This window comes from Pimephales promelas, chromosome 7 (assembly GCF_988280905.1).
Source record: "Pimephales promelas chromosome 7, fPimPro1.hap1.1, whole genome shotgun sequence".
Taxonomy (NCBI): domain Eukaryota; kingdom Metazoa; phylum Chordata; class Actinopteri; order Cypriniformes; family Leuciscidae; genus Pimephales; species Pimephales promelas.
The window spans coordinates 38,033,775-38,054,413 of NC_142775.1; the positions used below are offsets into that span (position 1 = coordinate 38,033,775).

A 20,639-nucleotide genomic window follows, 5' to 3' on the forward strand; every position below is an offset into this window, starting at 1 on the left:
ATGTAGGTGTCTTTGTTTCCACAGTATTTTCAATTTTGATATTTTTAGGTCAAACCGTTCTTGTCTGTCAGTCATATAATGGAGGTCTATGGTCACCACCTCAAAGAGCATGCACAGAGAAGTCCAAATTAAACATGATTTAATGACTCGTAAATGTAAGTACACATTGATGGCCTAAGACACTGTGTGAGAAAACGAACAGTATTTATATCATTTTACCCTTTTGTTACCACAGCCACAAAGCGCCCGCGCTCTCAGATCACTTGGACGTGGCTGTGGTTACAAGAGGTAAAACTATATAAATACTGTTTGTTTTCTCACACAAACCGCTCGTTTCGTGTCTTAGGCCATCAATGTGTACTTACATTTACGAGTCATTAAATCATGTTTAATTTGGACGTCTCTGCGCATGCTCTTTGAGGTGGTGACCATAGACCTCCATTATATGACTGACAGACAAGAACGGTTTGACCTAAAAATATCAAAATTGAAAATACTGCGGAAACAAAGACACCTACATCTTGCATGCTCATGAGGAAAGCTAAAACATACCAAAAATTCATTTCAAAGTGAACCATCTTTTTAAATGTGCACAGAGTAATTTTTTCTTTTATCTTCTGCTAGCTAGTTTTCTTGGGTGTTTATACAGGCACATAAGGATATATATATAAATACTTCTTATTATTAATTTAATTATCAACATTAATGAAATTAATTGATATATATATATATATATATACACACACACGAGTTGGATAAAGGGTTTGTTTGAGCATGTTGTGTCTGACTTTCCTCCTGCAGACCTTCCTCAGTTCCAGTTCTTGTCCTGAGATTCACGGGTACCTCCACGCCAAAGAGCATGGCAGGAAATCATGGAAGAAGTTCTACTTCGTGTTAAGAAGATCAGGATTGTACTTCTCCAACAAGGGCACATCAAAGGTGTGTTCAGATCCGTCACACACAGTGGTGTAGAGCAGGTTATACGGCGTATACCTACTTTGTTTTCAGTCGGCATTGCGTATAGTATACCCACTTCTAAATCCAATTCTAAATAGTTGCTAATCCAATCTCGTGAATAAAAAAACACCCAGTCAGGGCCGTACCCCTAATATTAACTCTAATTCGTCGCTGCAACGATTCTCCCATCGTGACAATATCTGACCTGCTCATGACTCAAACACCCGCTCGTCAATGTCAACATGTTTGAGACCAATCAAAGCAAGCAGGATTTTTGTTCACAGAAGCGCGAGCCGAGCGCTAATCCCAACGCAACGTTTCACTTTAGTTAACGAAGTAATAATAGCAATGTCATTAATGGGAATTGGGTATTTAGAAAACCCTACGTTTGACCCTGATATGCAAGAATACTGGTGATTCTATATATAAGATGTAGGTGTCTTTGTTTCCGCATTAGTTTCAATTTTGATATTTTTATGTCAAACCGTTCTTGTCTGTCAGTCATATAATGGAGGTCTATGGTCACCACCTCAAAGAGCATGCACAGAGAAGTCCAAATTAAACATGATTTAATGACTCGTAAATGTAAGTACACATTGATGGCCTAAGACACGAAACGAGCGGTTTGTGTGAGAAAATGAACAGTATTTATAACGTTTTACCTCTTGTAACCAAAGCCACAAAGCACCCGCGCCCTCAGATCACTTGGACGTGGTAATAAGATGTAAAACGATATAAAAAAATATTTTTCATGATTATTAATGTATGTTAATAAAATATTTCTTTAAATTGATTGACACGCCCAGTGATTGGTGATTTTCTAGTGCGCAACTGCGCATGACAAATTGTAATAAAATTACTTTTAACACCACCTACTATGTGGCCTTTTTACCCTAAACTGATCATATTTTTTAAACTCTAGGTAAATTCAGTTAAAAAAAAAGGGATTTCTCTAAGTAAATAAAAGTAAATTGGTCTCGGTCTCGACTCGGACTCGACCGTCTCTGGTCTCGGACTCGACTTGGACTCGACTCTCTATGGACTCGGTCTCGACTCGGACTCGAGTGAGGTGGTCTCGACTACAACACTGACTGTTGGTTTTCTCACACAAACCGCTTGTTTCGTGTCTTAGGCCATCAATGTGTACTCACATTTACGAGTCATTAAATCATGTTTAATTTGGACTTCTCTGTGCATGCTCTTTGAGGTGGTGACCATAGACCTGCATTATATGACTGACAGACAAGAACGGTTTGACCTAAAAATATCAAAATTGAAAATACTGTGGAAACAAAGACACCTACATCTTGGATGCCCTTGAGGTAAGATAAAACATACCAAAAATTAATTTCAAAGTGAACTATCCCTTTAAAGAGTACACCCACTTCTCCAGACACCACTACATCACTGGTCACACACCTGCTCTGCGCTCAGTTTCTGGCTCGCTAAAACTCTCCGTCCTTTGATCTCAATGCCACAAAGTCTGCAGGGATTAGCTTTAATTGTTCACAATACCACTTGCTCTTACTCATTAGATTCCCTTAAAGGTGAGCCGTGCATCGTGAGCGGCGAGATTATGCAGAAGTTCAAGAGCTGTTGGTTTGCAGGAGTTCATTCAGGTGCTGACTCTTATCTGATGCAGTCTAGATGTGATAGACAGTGCAGATTTATGGGGATTTACTCAGTAAAACTTGTAGAGCCGGATTTTGTGTAACACTCCTGGTATGCCAAGTGCTGAACCCTTCAAAGTCACACAACAGGTGAGCTGTGTACCTGCACACTACTGTGCCAACCAGCACTACCCTCATTCTCTTTTCTTTTTAACACAATAGAGCTTTTGTTCAGGATATAAGACGGACTCACTGTCCACTTCATGATATCAGGCTGTTTCTGTGGGCACTTTTAGAAAATAAACTCACATGAAACACTTTCCATACACTCATTGCTTTTTTTAATGTGTCCACCAACAGTGTGCAAGAGTGGACATACTGTACATGCAATCAGAGGTCCTAACACATCTCAAATAGCATTTTATGTACACTGAAAAAAATAATATATGTATATATAATATATCTAATCAATAAAATTGTGGCAACATATTACAAGCAATATTATTAATTAAATTGTACAAATTAGAATTAATTAGAATGTTAATTTGATTAACTATTACTCAATTCTAATTTGTTCAATTTAATAAATAATATTGCTTGTAATCTGTAGTCACAATTTCATTGATTAGATAAAGCATGTGCATTTTTACAGTGATAAGACACCAAATAAATTACTTTCAATGCATAATTTGACAAAATAACAGCTTGATTGGAAATGATGCACAATCATTTTTACACGCACACACACACACACACTCGCAATAGTAAAATTTTATAGTAACCATAAAATACACATAAGAATATATAATCTAAAACTTTATTATAGTAATTACACTGTAAAAATGAATATGACTGAATATGTTAAATCGAATCAATAAAATTGAGGCAACAGATTACGATCAGTATTATTAATTAAATTTAACAAATTAAAATTGAGTAATAACTAACCACATGAATTACTTAAAAGTTAACCATTTAAAATTAGAAGAATTTCGACATTTTTTTTAAAACAAAAATATCGGAAAAACAGACTGACGTCAAACATGAATTAAGAATTGGCCCAACTAAAACACACACTGATCTCCATAATGGTGACTTAAAAAATATGGTTTTCTCCTTCAGTGACACTGTAAAAATGAATATGCTTTATCTAATCAATAAAAATGTGGCAACAGATTACAAGCAATATTATTTATTAAATTGAACAAATTAGAATTGAGTAATAGTTAATCAAATTAACATGCTAATTAATTCTAATTTGTACAATTTAATTCATAATATTGTTTGTTATATGTTGCCACAATTTTATTGATTAGATAAAGCATATTATTTTTTTCAGTGGATTCTGCTTGTTATCATCAGGTGTCTTCAGTGTTGCCAATAAAAAAAAAGAGTTTGACATTTGTTTTTCTGATACTTTTGTTTTAAAAAATATCTAAATGGTTAACTTTTAAGTAATCCATTTGGTTAGTCGTTACTCAATTCTAATTTGTAAAATGTAATTAATAATGTTGATTGTAATCTGTTGCCTCAATTTTATTGATTAGATTTAACATATTAAGTCGTATTAATTTTTACAGTCTACAAGTCTGGGCTTGAGAGACAATAAAATATATGCATACAGTGTTTGAAACTTGCTAAATAAATAAATGAAAAGCTTGCTGGAAAGTGTCCAAGATGGTTTTAATGTGACTTTGATGGAACAAAAAGAAGAAAAAAATTAATTAATACTTTACCTAAATGATCATAAAACATAAAAGCATTGAAGAAACAGCTGAGCAACTCAGCCAAGCAATCAGACCTGTTGCAGATTTTGGTGTCAAAGGTGTCTAAGCCCACACCTTAGTCTAGTTCACAGTCTGTCTCTGTGAGTTTAGAAACGAGACATGTGAGGCTTATAAAGGTGAGACAAAGCCCGCCTTTGTGCGTGTTTGTGTGTGTGTCTGTGTTCCTGGTAAACACTACATTATGGGGACAAAATGCATGCCAATATTTCACTTTGTGGGACATTTTTTGGTCCCCATGAGAAAAACGGTGTATAAATCAAAACAAAATGTAAAAATGCAGAAAGATATGATATATTGCGTGTGTGTGTGTCTGTGTGTGTGTTTGCCTTTCTTTCTTTGGTGTCTCACTCTGGCTTTTCTTTTTCTTTTGACTCGCCTCACTAGCAGTGTTACTGAGATAAAGCTCCTGTCATTGCAGCTCATTTCCATGCTATCTCCTGCCATGAATATGCATATTACACCCTCAGTGTTGGTGAGCAGGCAAGAAGACGGCTGCCTTAGTCCCGGTTTGAGCTTTCAATTTTTCACTGATTTCAATTCTGGAAAAGAGTTCAAACGTATGAAGTAACAATTTCAATGAGGTTTAAATCCACTTTAGATACTTTTGTATATTTGATAACCAGTTTGAAAGCATGTGGAAGTGTAAATAGCTCAGCCGTTGAGACAAAGAGAGCTGGATTTCCCCAAACCAGTGCAAGAAACACTGCCTGACTCTTCCAGTAAAGTGTTCTGAATAAGAATCATGTTTTGATTCGTAACCCCGTGCCCACAGGATTCCCAGTGGCTTTCTGAAGAGACCCCTGCTCATGTGCACAGGTCAACTCTTTTGTCTGTGAACGCTCACACATACTCTTCTCTGTATAACATTACAAATTCCATGCGTGTCACTCGTGTCCTCTGTGAGATGCCGTTCATATCTCACGCGTTTGGATTTATTCCGCGCTAAAGCAGGCTTACTGCTGGAACGAACGAATGTGAGCACACACACACACACACACACACCTCATATACGCTCACACGTTTAGTGTATTATGATTTTGAAGTTAATATTCTTTTTTAAATAGTTGCAATCTAACATTTTTAAATAGTTTATGTGTATGTACATATGCATTTATATGCATCTTTTTTTTTGCATAAATAAAAACTGTTGACAAATCATTTTGTCAACCAAGTTTAGCGTTTTGTTCTTCCCTCATATTTAAAACATTAATATTAGAGCTGTCAAACGATTAATCGCGATAAATCGCATCCAAAATAAAAGTTTGTGTTTACATAATATATGTGGGTGCACTGTGTATAATTATTTTATAAATATATAAAAACGCATACATGCTTGTATATTTAATAAATATTTTCAAGTAGATGCAGTATATAGATTTATATATAATTTATATTATATATAAATATAAATATTTTAAATATAAATAATGTTCTTTTCTTAAATATACATGCACGTGTGTGTATTTATATATATATACAAAATAATTATACACAGTACACCCACATATATTATGTAACACAAACTTTTATTTTGGATGCGATTAATCGTGATTAATCGTTTGACAGCCCTAATTTATATCTATGTATGTATATATATATATATATATATATATATATACAGTATATATATATATATATATAATATTTTCCACATTTAGATATACACGCATGCACACACTCAAATATAAAATTAATATTTTCTTCATCAAGGACACTTTAATTAATATTAAAAAAAAATTTATAAATTAGAAAAATAATAAAATTAAATAAAAAAAATATTCATTTAAATAAATTGTAGTTTTTAACTTTCTATTCATCAAAAATGTTTCACTGTTTCCTTTCCACAAAATATGAAGCAGCACAACTGTTTTCAAAATTGATAATAATAATAATAATTGTTTCTTGAGCAGCAAATCATCATAATTAGAATGATTTCTGAAGGATCATGTGACACTGAAGACGGGAGTAATTAATACATTATATTTAAAAAGAAAGCAATTGTTTTAAATTGTAACAATAATTCACAATATATCTTGGTTTACTGTTTTTTTGACCAAATAAATGCAACCTTGTTGAGAATTTTTTCCCTTTTTTATATTTCACAATTTTTAAACATTGTCTGAAAGTATTCACGTGTAGTAAAAATTTGATAATTTTGGAAAAACAATTCTGATTATAAACTGGGTAACAGAGAAGAAAACGGGTTTCATTTTTTTAGATCGATTGCTTGCTAATTTATTGGTTAATTTAGGAATACTAAAGTTTGTTTTGGATGTTGTATTATTTCTATGACTAAAATTATTATTTTCTCTTTTCTGAAGGAACCCAGACACTTGCAGTTCATCGCAGAGTTCAGTGACAGTGACGTCTACACATTATTATCAGCCAAAAAAGTGTACGGCGCCCCGACAGACTACGGCTTCTGCGTGAAGGTGATTCAATGCAAATAATCTTCAGGACATCACACACAGTTTGGGGGATTTTTTCACATGCTTTATAATCAATCTCACTGTAATACTGAATTATACACAACTACAGCAGTCGAGGTCAGTGTTACCAGTGGTTTTATGTTTTAATAAGCCTCATAAGTCTCAGATTTATTGTTTATTGTGAGTTATATAAAACTGCAATCAAACAATCTGTCTGGCTGCTTATCTTTCGTGAACTTTGTATTGTGTCTTTAGCGTTACAAACATTAAAAACTGCTCTGACACGAGCGAGAATAATAGTAAAACAATCTTCAGCGTGAATTGTATGAGTTGAAGGATGATATTTATGATTGTGCATGTCGTATGGATACTAACCAAGTACTGTAAATACATAAACGGAGGTGTAATATTTCTTGCTGTTTGGTTATTTGAGAAAGATAGAGACAGTATAGTGATACAATACACATGAAACTGGAGCAAAGCGTCTGGGACAGTGATAATTAGCATCATAAAAAGTATTAGGGCAATAAAAGGCTAATTTATTTATATAACACACTTCATACAATAGTAAGTGGTTTGCATACAAATTTTAAATAAATAGATAAATAAATGGATTGATAAATTGATTCAAATTAAATATTGGTATTGAAAGGAAAATAAGAGGCATATATACAAGGACAAAAAAGTGCAACTATAATAGCACAGAATGGCAGCAATTAAAGGAGTAGTTCACTTTTAAAAAAACTTTTGCTGATAATTTACTCACCCCCATGTCATCCAAGATGTGCATGTCTTTCTTTCTTCAGTTGAAAAGAAATTAAGGTTTTTGATGAAAACATTCCAGGATTTTTCTCCATATAATGGACTTCAATGGGGTCCAAACGGTTCAAGGTTCAAATGAGAGTTTCAGTACAAACTGCAAACTGTTCAAAGGGCTTTAAACGATTCCAGATGATGAATAAGGTTTTATCAAGCGAAACGATCGCTCATTTAAAAAAAATAACAAAGTTTAAGTTTTATAAGCTCAAATGCTCGCCTTGCTCTGTTCTGTGATGCGCGTTCATGACTGTTCGAACTCGTTCATCAAAATGAACAAATCTTTTTTTGAGTCATGACTTGAAGGGTCTTTGATAAGACCCTTATTCATTGTCTGGAGTCGTTTAAAGCCCTTTGAAGCCGCACTGAAAGTCTCATTTGGACCTTGAACCGTTTGGACCCCATTGAAGCCCATTATATGGAGTAAATCCATATGTTTTCATCAAAAACTTAATTTCTTTTCAACTGAAGAAAGAAAGACATGGACATCTTGGATGACATGGGGGTGAGTAAATTATCAGCAAAAGTGTTTTTAAAAGTGAACTACTCCTTAAAGTATTCCAGAGATCTATGCAATATATTTTTAAAGGACTGTTCATTCAAATAGATAAATAAATCTTAATTTAAAGGGGTCAGATAATGCTTTTTTCCCCCATGTTCATCTTTCTATAGTGTGTAATGTTGCAGTTTGAGCGTGAAAAAGCTCTGAAAGTCCCTTCAGCGGGAGTTATTCTCGATATCAGTGTCAGTGCTTCTCCCTGAAACGCCTCCATTGTAGTCTTGAGGAACGAAAACGTCACAATATTCCTCATTTCATGCAGAGTAAAGGGGCGGGGCCTGGTTGAGTTAGTTAGTAGTGTTTTGAAACTAGTGGTTATGGTGTGTATGTCACAACTCACTGGTCTAGCCGACCGGGCTTCATAGAGCGTTACTGACAGACTGGGAAGAGAAAAGCTGCAACAATGTCAGATACATGGAATAATAAAAGGAAAAATGAGCTCTAAAGGGTTTGATGTCTCTTCATATCCAGGCAAGCAAGTCGAATTCTGCACGTGACCTGAAACTGCTCTGTGCGGATGATGAGCAAACCAGGACGTGTTGGGTTACAGCCATGCGCCTCTTCAAGGTGAGAACTCCCCCTCTCTCTCTCTCTCTCTCTCTCTCTCTCTCTCTCTCTCTCTCTCTCTGTCTCTCTCTCGGTGGTTTGTTCCCATTGTATCCCGCAATGACAGTGGTCATGCTGAACCCTTAGAAGAAACCCAATCTTAGGATCTGCGTTAAAGCCTATTGAGCTGCCTATATACGCAGCATTTTAAAGATATACTGGTTTATACTGGTTGAAACTCTCTTCACATCCTGATAGTGTTCAATAATAGAAGTGGTCTAAATATTAAAACGTGAATATATCATAATGTATCTTAGAGTGCTTCTAATTGGCTTGGCTTCCCTGTTGAAATCTATGGGGTCGCTGTGTCCATTTCTTTTACTGTCCATGGTGTTCTCAGAGTATTGCACAGTAAAACAAGAGAAGAACTGCCCATTGTTGTCCCGATTTGTGTTGTTTTAACAGCAACAAACACAAGAACGTTCTTAATTTAGACACATATGAGGATCTATTTCAGTTAGGAAGCTCCCTCAGAAGGCAGGCGCCTATGTAGGCAGTCGACAGTGTGTTTCGGAACGGACCTACTGTATAATCTGGTTGTTTGTTTATTTACAGTATGGCATGCAGCTTTACCAGAACTTCATCCAGCCCTATCAGAAGCAGAAGAGTTCTCCAATGGTGAGCTCCAGACACACACTATCATGTATGTTTACAGCGTTGAGAGGCTCCAGGAAAACCATAAACACACGTTACAGCATTACAGAGTGGAAACCAGCACTGAAATACTGTCATTTTTGCTCAGCACATCCTTTACAGGATTCATTTTTCAACAGAACTGACTTCTGACTTTTTAAAAAAAAGACTTTAAAGGTTGAAAATTCAACTTTTTTTTTTTTTTTTTTGTGGGAAAGTAATCATGAGTTTGTGTGGGAACATATTGCTCCGTCTATCTTTTAATATGCTAGAATTTTTCCCAGATATACAAACACACATGAATGATTATGCATCTACACACCAATGTACTGTAGACACACAATAATTAAATTAGGGCTGTGCAAAAATTAATTGCGATTAATTAATCGCATCCAAAATAAAAGTCTGTGTTTACATAAAATATTTGTGTGTGCTGTATATAATTATTTTGTATATATAAATACCTATGCATGCATGTATATATTTAAGAATTATTTACGCTTAAATTCTGTATATATATATATATATATATATATATATACATAATCTATATTACATAAATATAAATATTTTATATATGAATAACACATTTTCTTAAATATTTACGAATTATTTGCGCTTAAATTCTGTATATATATATATATATATATATATATATACATACATAATCTATATTATATAAATATAAATATTTTATATATGAATAACACATTTTCTTAAATATATACATGCATGTGTGTGTATTTATGTATACAAAATAATTATATACAGCACACACAAATATATTATGTAAACACAGACTTTTATTTTGGATGCGATTAATCGCAATTAATTTGTGCACAGCCCTAAATTAAATACAATTTGATTTAATTTTAATTAATTTTTATTCTTTTTTGCAGTTATGCAATTGAAAATAATGTCAATTCAATATATGTTCAATGACAAATTAGCATATTTCCACTCATGCTCTCAATAAATGAATTATTCCATAGACACTATTGTGGTATCTGTCAGGAGTAAGCAAAGTTGTGAACTTCATCCATCTTGTTTACTCATGGCATCAGAACACAACTTCAACGATTCAATTCTTCAACTCAACTATAATTCAATTAAATAAAACCCCATTCCAAGTAGCATGCTTTAACAAGACCTTGTTTTCCAGATGTTTTGAGGCACTTTTCTTTGTTTATCCTGAAAATAATGTACCAGTGCAAAGCTTTAAATAAAAAAAGAGCTTCACATTCAAGCAAAATAATCAAATATTTTGATTTCGAGTCTCAGTATGACATGGATGAGGTCTTGTGAGATTCAGCTCTCCGTGTCTGTATTTCCTTCCTTTCACTTTCTTACTCAAACACAAAGAAGCATTGATGCAGAATGAGGTGAAGCATGTGTCTTTGTGGATTATCCTGTCATCCAGTGTTGTAAACCTGCTTGTGTATTAGTGTGTGTGTGTGGACAGGAGCACATGGCTGAGATTAAGGACCTTTTGGAAGTCATAATCACTGCTTCTCTCACTAAAGGGATCACTGTGAAAAGGAAATGCTTCTTTTGTGAGATAAGTGAGTGTGCTCTTGAAAACCAGCACAGCCATTAGCCCCCACAACTCAAAATCCTTAGCTAAAAGGCGTTTGAACAAAGTAACCAGTGTTCATGTATAAGAATAACAAAATTCCTCTCCAACTAACACACACACAGAGAGAGAGAGAGAGCAAATCAAAACTGGCTCTGAATTTGTAGATGATCTTGTAGTTTCTGAGAATTCGTAGATGAGCTAATGACATTGTCTTCTATACAGCTGAAACTGAATTTGGTTTATAATTGATTAATTTGGAAAAAGTTGGCATGAAGTTGCGATAGTCTCTTCTTTCTTATTGTGACGTACTGTATATCTGAGTGAAACGGCTTCTAAAACGAGAAGAAAACGTGGGACGGGGCTTGATTTTGTCCATGGGGAATTGATTGGATTGTTGTGGTTAGATCTCTTGTGATTGACAGGTTGGTTGCTCCGCCCTCTCGCCGGTAAACACATCATCAGAGAAGGTACATGATTTAAAAATAAATAATGATGTGCACTGATAAATAATAAATACTCCAAAATCCATAAAATAATAAGAGTTGTCAATTTTGGTTTCAATACACTTTTAGAAGAAATGGTTCTATTTAGAACCAGAAATGGTTCCATCCCCTGCTTCATATATGGAACTCCAAAATGGTTCTATATAGAACCATTTTTTTTGGGTAAAAGGTTCTATTGGCCAAGTATGGAACCCCAGGGTTCTATATAGAACTCTTTTTTTAAGAGTGTATAGAACCTTTTAGGGGTTCCGAAGACGTAGCGCTGATAGAACCTTTTAAGGTTCTATATAGAACCTTTTCTTCTAAGAGTGTATGACCTGTTTATTACTATGGATCTGCTTTGAAACAGTCTATATTGTGTAAAGTGTTGACTGAAGACTGATCTATAACTAATGTTTTGTTTTTAATGATCAGAATCCATGTGTTTTAGAGTCTGCAAACCATTACACCGTGCGTGAACCTCATTTGAGAGAACAGATGTGATTCGCTGGTGTGAAAAATCATAATTCAACAGGAAATATATGCTTATTTATCCGCAAATATTTGATGTCATGCTTGTTGTGACGTCCAGGGTTGGGAAAAATTCAGAAACTCTGAATTTTGGGGGGTGAACTGCGACCTGTTTCCGTTTCTGTGAGATTCAGTATTGTGTGTTTGTGTGTGTGTTTTTAGAGGAGCATCTCTGAGAACTCACTGGTGGCCATGGACTTCTCAGGACACAAGAGTCGGGTGATAGAGAACCCGTCAGAGGCGCTGTCAGTGGCTGTGGAAGAGGGCCTGTCGTGGAGGGTAACGTCCTCACACACACACACACACACACACACACACACACAATGCACACTAAATTCTTGCGTCTGTGTAAAGTAGCGAAAACAGCATTGGAGTTTCTCCAATGCAGTGTATAGTATATATAATGAGCTATCGCACTTTCACACTAAGGTCCCATTAGTTAAAGGGGTCATGAACTGGCTTTTTAAATTTTTTTATATTATTTTCTGAGGTCAACTTATGACGTTCGCTTGGTTTTTGCATTCAAAAACATCTAAATGAATAAGTAATAGGCTATTTTCTACACTAGTTTTGAGCCTAGCTCAAATGGGCGTCTCGCACTGAAGACTTGGAAGTAAACGCCCACTGCATTTTTTAGAGTGCAACAATATATGGAGGACCAAACCTGAATTAAAAATGCTGGGTTGTTTTATCACAATGTTGGGTAAAATATGGACAAACCCAGCCATTGGGTTAAAAATGTAATTTAATAATTAAAACAAACAGCATTTTTTAGAGTGTGTGTATATAAATAAATGTAGACATAAATACATATATACATAAATAAATGTGAAAATAAATAAAAGTGGAAATAAATAAATGCATAAATAAATAAATAAATGAAAAAAATTAATAAATGTGGAAAAAATATATACATAAATAAGGAAATAAAAGTATAAATCGACATTTATTTGAGTTTTTTTTTTTTACATTTATTTGCATATTTATTTGTTTATGTATTCATTTTTAATTTCTGCAGGTTTGGTCCTCCATAACAATGAGTGTGTTTGCACTTTCTTAAAGCAATTATGCTTAAAACCGACAATGTGTGTGGTCATGTAAAGTGTTAAACAGTTTTCTTTTATCTGCGTAAAGTAATAGATTTAGAGCTAGATATTTGTCCAATACCCTGATTTTGATTGGCATGACCTGCCAACACTCCCGTTTTCCCCGGGTTTCTCCCGGTTTTTTAGCCCTATCTCCCAGACCCCTCCCACTTTGTTATTTCTCCCGGGAAACTCCCGTAATTTGCATGAATAAACGGACCAATATGTTTGTCTAAATGTTGACCAGTTGCCAGATCTTGTATTAAATGCATTACATTCACACAATCCACACACCATTTACAATTTCAACCCGTTTGTCATCTCAACCTGGCAACCCGGCACAAATCTCCCGGATTTTGAAAACCAAATGTTGACAGCTATGATGTAAACACCTTAACCTGCGTTCTGTCAGCTTATTGAAGTGCGCATGTGAGTAATGTGAAAGGAAAGCGTCCTTATACTGCAGATTTAAGCACGTTCAGTGAGTGTTTTGCAGTAGGGGAGGAGAAATATACATCGCAAACTCGTTGTGCAGCCAAAAGACAAGTGGCACAGTTGTAGAAACTTCAAATATGAGAGGAGAATGAGTCTGGGCAAGTTTTTCGCTGACATTGTGAAATACTTGAAATGCTTTATTGTGACATATTGAATTAAATGCTTACATTTAGACGTTATCAACCTGTTTTTTAATAGTCTTGTAAATGCAGTTTTCTTGCCAGGTAATTTAATTGCATGTAAACCAGCAAATCGGGTTATTTAAAAAAACGAATTTTTGTGGGATAATGCCTACGGTTTCACTTACAATTTACAGTATACAAACATGGGCAGTATAGCGTGTATTCTGTATGTTCGCTGTGCTTTGTGTTAGACGTGTTTAATCTACAGTATGTGTGTCGTCTTGTTCTTCTCCAGAGGAAAAGCTGCCACAGACTGAGCTCTCATGGCAGTCCATCCGCCTCTCAGAGCTCCATGTCCAACATAGGTCAGCACACACACGTCAACAAAATAGAGTAAAAGAAGTGCTGTTCCTCCCTCTTTCTGACATAATGATGTCATTTCCTTCTCTAGCCATCCATGTGGCTCAGCCGTGGTTTCACAGCAAACTGTCCCGGGACGAGGCTCAAAAATTAATCGCTCAGCAGGGCCTCATCGATGGGTGTGTTGATTTAAATCTTCCTAAAGGTTGTTTTATTTATTGCAGAAGATGAAGGAAATGATGAGCCCTAACTGAATTAAAGCTTCTGCATTTGTAAATATCTGTCTTCCCAGGGTGTTTCTGGTAAGGGACAGCCAAAGTAACCCGAGGACATTTGTTCTGTCACTGTGCCATACGCAGAAAATCAAACACTTTCAGATTGTACCGGTAAGTCAAGTAAGGAATAATTGATGACGGGCCATTGAATGATTAGAAAAGGTCATTTTTTTTTTAGAAGAGGTCATTTTTCAGCTTGTCTACGGTTACCGCACCTCAAAACATTGTTCAAATGATGTATTTCAAGACATTTGTCAGGTTTTTGTCTGAAAACTCTTGTGTATTGGACTAATTTCTTACGCATTTAATTTCAAGCCTCATTTTATAGCTAGTAAGAGAGAGAGAGAGAGAGAGAGAGAGAGAGAGAGAGTCTCTCAACAGTGTTCAAGATTAGTGCCGTTGTTCTGACAATTCATGCTACCCATCGAGATTTCCTACTTACCGGTTATGTGCATGTGCAGACTCACAGTTTTTTTTTTATTTATTTTTTTTTTTTTTACAAAAGGTACATTTTCCTGTTATAATGTATAATTTCCCTTTAAAAAATGCTTACTAGCATATGAATATTTGTACGGTCAGCCAGCTGAAAAGGAATAACTGAAAGTTTCATTTACTATAAGAAAAGGTGTAGGCTACTTTGACAAGTCAAAGATGAATATTTTATGATAATTTTTACTTTTCACACCGTTTTAAAAATAAAAACAGTAGTCTACAGTATACAGTAGCTACTCATAACTTAGAATTGTATTAGAATTGTATTTCATACGACTTTAATCGGCATTCTGTGATCAATTCGCGCTACGGTAGCATTTTTCGACAAGGCAGCAAAAATCGACAGAACACCGTTATTACCTCTCTAGAGAGAAATGTTTTTCAACTATTTTAGTTGTTTTTAAACTATTTTACTGATAAAATTACCAGAGCAGCATCTGTCTGTCTGACTGTCCATCTGTCTATCTATCTGTCTGTCTGTCTGTCTATCTATCTGTCCGTCCATCCATCCATCTGTCTGTCTATCTACCTATCTGTCTACCTATCCGTCTATCTATCTATCTCTCTATATATCTGTCTGTCTGTCTATTCATCTGTCTGTCTGTCTGTCTATCTATTCATCTGTCTGTCTGTCTGTCTATCTATCTATCTGTCCGTCCGTCCATCCGTCTGTCTGTCTGAATGTCTGTCTATCTACCTATCTGTCTACCTATCCGTCTATCTATCTATCTCTCTATATATCTGTCTGTCTGTCTATATATCTGTCTGTCTATCTATTCATCTGTCTTTCTGTCTATCTATCTGTCTGTTTATCTGTCTGTCTGTCTATCTATCTGTCTGTCTGTCTGTCTATTTGTATGTCTACCTATCTGTCCGTCCGTCTGTCTGTCTGAATGTCTGTCTATCTACCTATCTGTCTATATATCTGTCTGTCTATCTATCTATCCATCTGTCTATCTCTCTATCTATCTGTCCGTCCATCCGTCTGTCTGTCTGAATGTCTGTCTATCTACCTATCTGTCTACCTATCCGTCTATCTATCTATCTATCTATCTATCTATCTATCTATCTATCTATCTATCTATCTATCTATCTATCTATCTATCTATCTATCTATCTATCTATCTATCTATCTATCTATCTATCTATCTATCTATCTATCTGTCTGTCTATATATCTATCTATGGTATCCATCCATCCATCCATCAAATCTAGAAAATATATATTACAGTATAAAGTCAAGAGACTTCAAAAAATTATGTCAAAATGTAACATTGTCGTGTGCTTTTAACAAGGCAAAATCACCATATTAAGAGGTTCATTTACCGACATACAAATATAACAGCTCTGGCCAAAAATATGATATGTGTACATATAATGCTGTAAAATATAAGTGTGTAACACTCTAAATGTGTTTGTGACTGTCAGGTTGAAGAAAACAGCGAGCTCTTCTACAGTCTGGACGACGGACACACGCGCTTCACTGACCTTCTGCAACTCGTTGAGTTTTACCAGCTGAACAGAGGCGTTCTTCCCTGTAAGCTCAAACATCACTGTGCCCGCATCACCCTCTGAGGCTTTCTGGACATCAGCTTGTGCCTTCGACAGCAAACACACACCGACGTTGTCCTGTGTAGTTTCACTGTCCACCCTCTGATGAGCATTAGGGTCTGAACTCTGTGTGTTTGAGATGGATGAGTATTACTAAAGGACTTTTGAGGACCCTAATATTCACCAAGGGATGATCATATGTGGTGCGGCAATGTATAACGTACTAGATCCTGATACAAACACTCTCAGCGGGGATGAGACCACCTTATTAAGCTATCAATCAAAGCTAATGTTGAACGGTGTGAACAAACTAAAGTCGGGTGCACATTGCTACGATTTTTTCTTGGGTAAAACATTTCTTTCAGCATGAATAAGATACAAATTACAACAAAATTACAATTATTATTGTATTTATGTAACATTTAATGTAATAGTTAATGCATTCAGATACATTTAATAACAATGAGCAATGCATTTGTTACAGTATTTATTAATCTTTGCTAGTTAATGAAATACAGTGGTTCATTGTTAGCTCAGGTCTGTTAGAAAATATTAAAGGGGCTATATGTAGAATTCAGAAACCCTTGTTATTAGCGACACCGGTGGCCGTTAAGTGAACTGCAGCCAGCTCACACTAGTATTTTTAGTTAATTACATTAAGTGTTACATTGAAATGTAATAATAATAATAAATAAAAACAAATTAAAACTATATATAGTTTTAAAAGTTACATCGAGAAAATGGCAGCATGAGAAATGGCGCTATACTTTCAGCAGAAGACACAATCGATTTCTGAAAGGGTCTAAAATGTTAAAAAGTCCTGAAAGGTCTACAACCCTTAAAGCTTTTTGTTAGCAATTAGAAAGTAAACACCCAGTCAATACTGTCCAGTTCCTTTTCAGAAAAACGCGATTATGCGATCGCTGAATTCAATGCAAAATCAGCCAAAGTCCGCATATTTATGCGGGGGCCGCATTTTTTCAAATACGCCGCACTTTCGCCGCATAAATTGCCAATTTCCGTGCAAAATATGTGGGGTTTGCATAATTTCATAATCCTCGCATTTTCGTTGCAAAAAAAGTCACATGTATCTTAGCAGAAAGTTGAAAAATGTTGCGTTTGCTTCACACAAGAGCAGCCATTTCCCTCTGTTTCCATGGGAACGTTATGAAGTGACGCAATTACGCGACGCCAGACAGACTCACGGAGGCGATTGATCTCACAAATCGAACTCGTATAACTGTCTGTCACACGTTCTACCGTCACATCGTTACTTAATAAACAACATAAGATATAAGTAGTAGCATCAAACAGAAATTACCCGCACACATGGGGTGTTCGAGGCGCACATATAACACTGCAGAGAGTTCAACAGGGAGCGCGCAGCTCTTAAAGGGGCCACACCTTATTTACACTCGTTACAGTCTGAAATAAAACAAGATGAGAAATTAAATATTCCCAGCACTTTCTATGATGTAGTATGCTTGCTTATCAAAGGAAGTAATAAGAAATGACTCTTACATTAGCCTAGTGAGAACAGGATGTTGGGGGAATCACTTTTTTTCTCTTTTTTTCATCAAACTGCAATTTTTGCAAGTTCCCTCAACTTTTGCAAATTCCTGCAATTTCATCGCATAAAATTGCATAAATTTACGGTATGATGCTGGCAACCACAGCTGCCAGTAGTTTACCGCGTAATCCATCAATTTTTGCCCGCAACAATCACAAAAAAACTCCGCGTTTTTCTGGAAGGACTGAATACTATAATGGTAAATGTTATATATAAATCGCACATTTTTTCACAAATTTTTGGAAATTACCACCACAAAATCAGTCATTTTGATCGCAAAAATCACCCAAAAAAAATTGTGAAATCCTGGAGGGACTGACTGTCAATCATGACCCAAGTTAGATGAATATCGCACAGGTGACTTAAAGTTGACGTTTGCTGCAGAACGGACAAAGCCGCGCCGTCTTCACTCGGCGTAAAAGATGTGGTATAGCCATGATAAGCTCAAACTGTTGCTGTTTCCAGGGGTTCCTTCTTATCCTTTAATCATGCGTCAGAAAAATTCAGGTATTTTATAATTGACGTGATACGTGGTGTTTGTTGGGAGAAATGTCCTGATCTGTACCCGCCACCAGCGACCCGTCACAAACGAACATGCGAACACTTGACGTTATCGTCTGCTGTGGAACGCATCACTTCCTCCCGACGACGGCAAACACGGTTTACTCTGAAGAGCTGCACGCATGGACGAGTGTGTGAGACAAATCATGTCACGGCAGATGGCAGATCAAACAATTGATGTACATTTGAAATTGATTTTTAGAGACACATGGCGGTGTTGGAAAAACACACACACACACACAAACTGGAACATTTATAATAGTAAAACGATCAAAAAGTGATCTTTTTCCAGGAGATGCACAACATTCATTTTTTTTTTTTTTTTAATGAAAACAAACCTGACAACGCAGATCTGGCAGAGCTCATGTAAAAAACGAATTACCAAGGATCTGTTTGAAATAAAGCATTTCTAGAATAAATAAGCTGCACATTTATGGATGTCCAAATAACTGTCGTGGGCTGCAATTTCTGTTGTATAAATGAACAATTGGTGTGTTTTCTGCGTCCTCTGATTTTTTTTTCTGTGTATGTTTCTTGTAACGAACACGATATTATACATTGTTTTACAACTGTGTATTAAAAGAAATATTTAATACATAATTGCACTGTAGTTGGGACACTGGTAACTTTTGATTTCTGATGTTGAAGCTTATACATTATATGATACGATTTCTCTGACTGTTAGTTTCGTTTTATTGCTATTGTTATTATTTTTTTAATATTTAGATCTGTTATTGCTGTCATATCCATCTAGTTCTGATCAGACTTTTTTTCTACAGCTGTGTGAATGCTGGAGTGTGTGTGAATTGTTTTTTACACCCTTATTTCATGGTAACTGTACGGTGAAATCTCACAAAACCTCAAGGACTGGGTCATATTTCATGTGAAAAATAAATATAAATAGAGGGAATCAATTCTAATTTACATAAATCATTATTTTAGGATGATTACCTCACTATTACCATACTTTTCAATTTAAAGCTGCATTAAATTATTATTTTTATGACAATTATTTGAATGCAGAAAATATGATATTATAATGCATGGTAATGGTAATTATCGTAAAGTAAACTATTTATGCAAAAACATATTTTTTTTTATTTGATATTTTTTTATTCTTGAAGTGAAATTTGACCTGGACATGCTTGTGCTTCTGATTGAATCACAGTATTAAAGCATCAAACTCATAGTCATATTTCCAGCAGATCAAATGTTTTCTCTTCACTAACCGAGTCTCTGTTCATGTAGAGCAGATTCACTATTCAATGTTTGTTCCTCGTTATTTTCAGTGCGACACTGAATTATGTTGTTTAAATATGAAACACATTTTTGTACTTTTATTTCCTGATGTTTAATGACACTGGCAGCAAATAAACTTGAAAAACCTTGTTCCATCCCAAAATGATCTTGTGTTATTTTGCACAGGCCTATTACTATTTTTTCATAATTTTCTACACAACCATGGACTGTCAAATATGCTTTTAACAGGTAGGGTTATGCTTAGACCACTAGGAGGCGCCGTCTGGCCCATATTTATCTGCGTCTCATATTGACGCTAAAGGGTGCCGTGTGCGTTGGATGTATACGCATATGACGCCTTGGGATGAGAACGGGCTGGATGAACTGATCAAACCCCACCCCACAGGCTTTTTGTACACTATTGAGTAGGTGAAAGGATGTTCCCTTGTTGTGTGACACCAGTAGTCAAACATGGAGGAGAAAGTAAGATTCTCCGGGGGTCTTTTGCTGCATCTGGAGTCTGTGATTTGCACAAAGTGAGTGGCACCCTGAAGCAAAAACTCCACAGCTTCCTCACAGCGTGTCCTCAGGTGGGTCAAGGTTTCATCCTACAGCAAGAAACAGACCCGAAACAAACCTCCAGGCTATGCCAGAACTACTGGACTTCAAATGATGGATGGCCAGCTCAGTGTCAGACTGAACCCAACTGAACTGGTCCGGGGTGAACTGGATGGGCAGAAGGGTCACGTGTGGAAACTCCTGCAGCTGTGCTGGGAAGAGCTTCACGAGTCACGACTTAGCTTTATTAGACAGGTGAGCAAATGTACATAAAACAAATCAATGTTTTATAACGTTAGCTCAACATGATGAAATGTTAGAATATGGTTACGAATATTAATGATA

General features: G+C 35.7%; 1 protein-coding gene across 4 annotated transcripts in view; it reads left to right on the plus strand.

Annotated features, from left to right (window-relative positions):
* grb14 (growth factor receptor-bound protein 14) overlaps window positions 1-19,886 on the plus strand; it is an 84,737-nt gene extending 64,851 nt beyond the window's left edge. For all 4 annotated transcript variants that reach the window (XM_089133437.1, XM_039683472.2, XM_089133438.1 and 1 more), the window contains 9 exons: window positions 802-939; window positions 6,676-6,786; window positions 8,630-8,725; window positions 9,320-9,382; window positions 12,149-12,265; window positions 13,984-14,053; window positions 14,140-14,227; window positions 14,341-14,434; window positions 16,244-19,886. In XM_089133437.1, the coding sequence (XP_088989563.1) occupies window positions 802-939; window positions 6,676-6,786; window positions 8,630-8,725; window positions 9,320-9,382; window positions 12,149-12,265; window positions 13,984-14,053; window positions 14,140-14,227; window positions 14,341-14,434; window positions 16,244-16,390 (924 nt within the window). In that variant the 3' untranslated portion in view covers window positions 16,391-19,886. The remainder of the gene's footprint in view (window positions 1-801; window positions 940-6,675; window positions 6,787-8,629; window positions 8,726-9,319; window positions 9,383-12,148; window positions 12,266-13,983; window positions 14,054-14,139; window positions 14,228-14,340; window positions 14,435-16,243) is intronic.
* The last annotated feature ends 753 nt before the right edge of the window (window positions 19,887-20,639 follow it).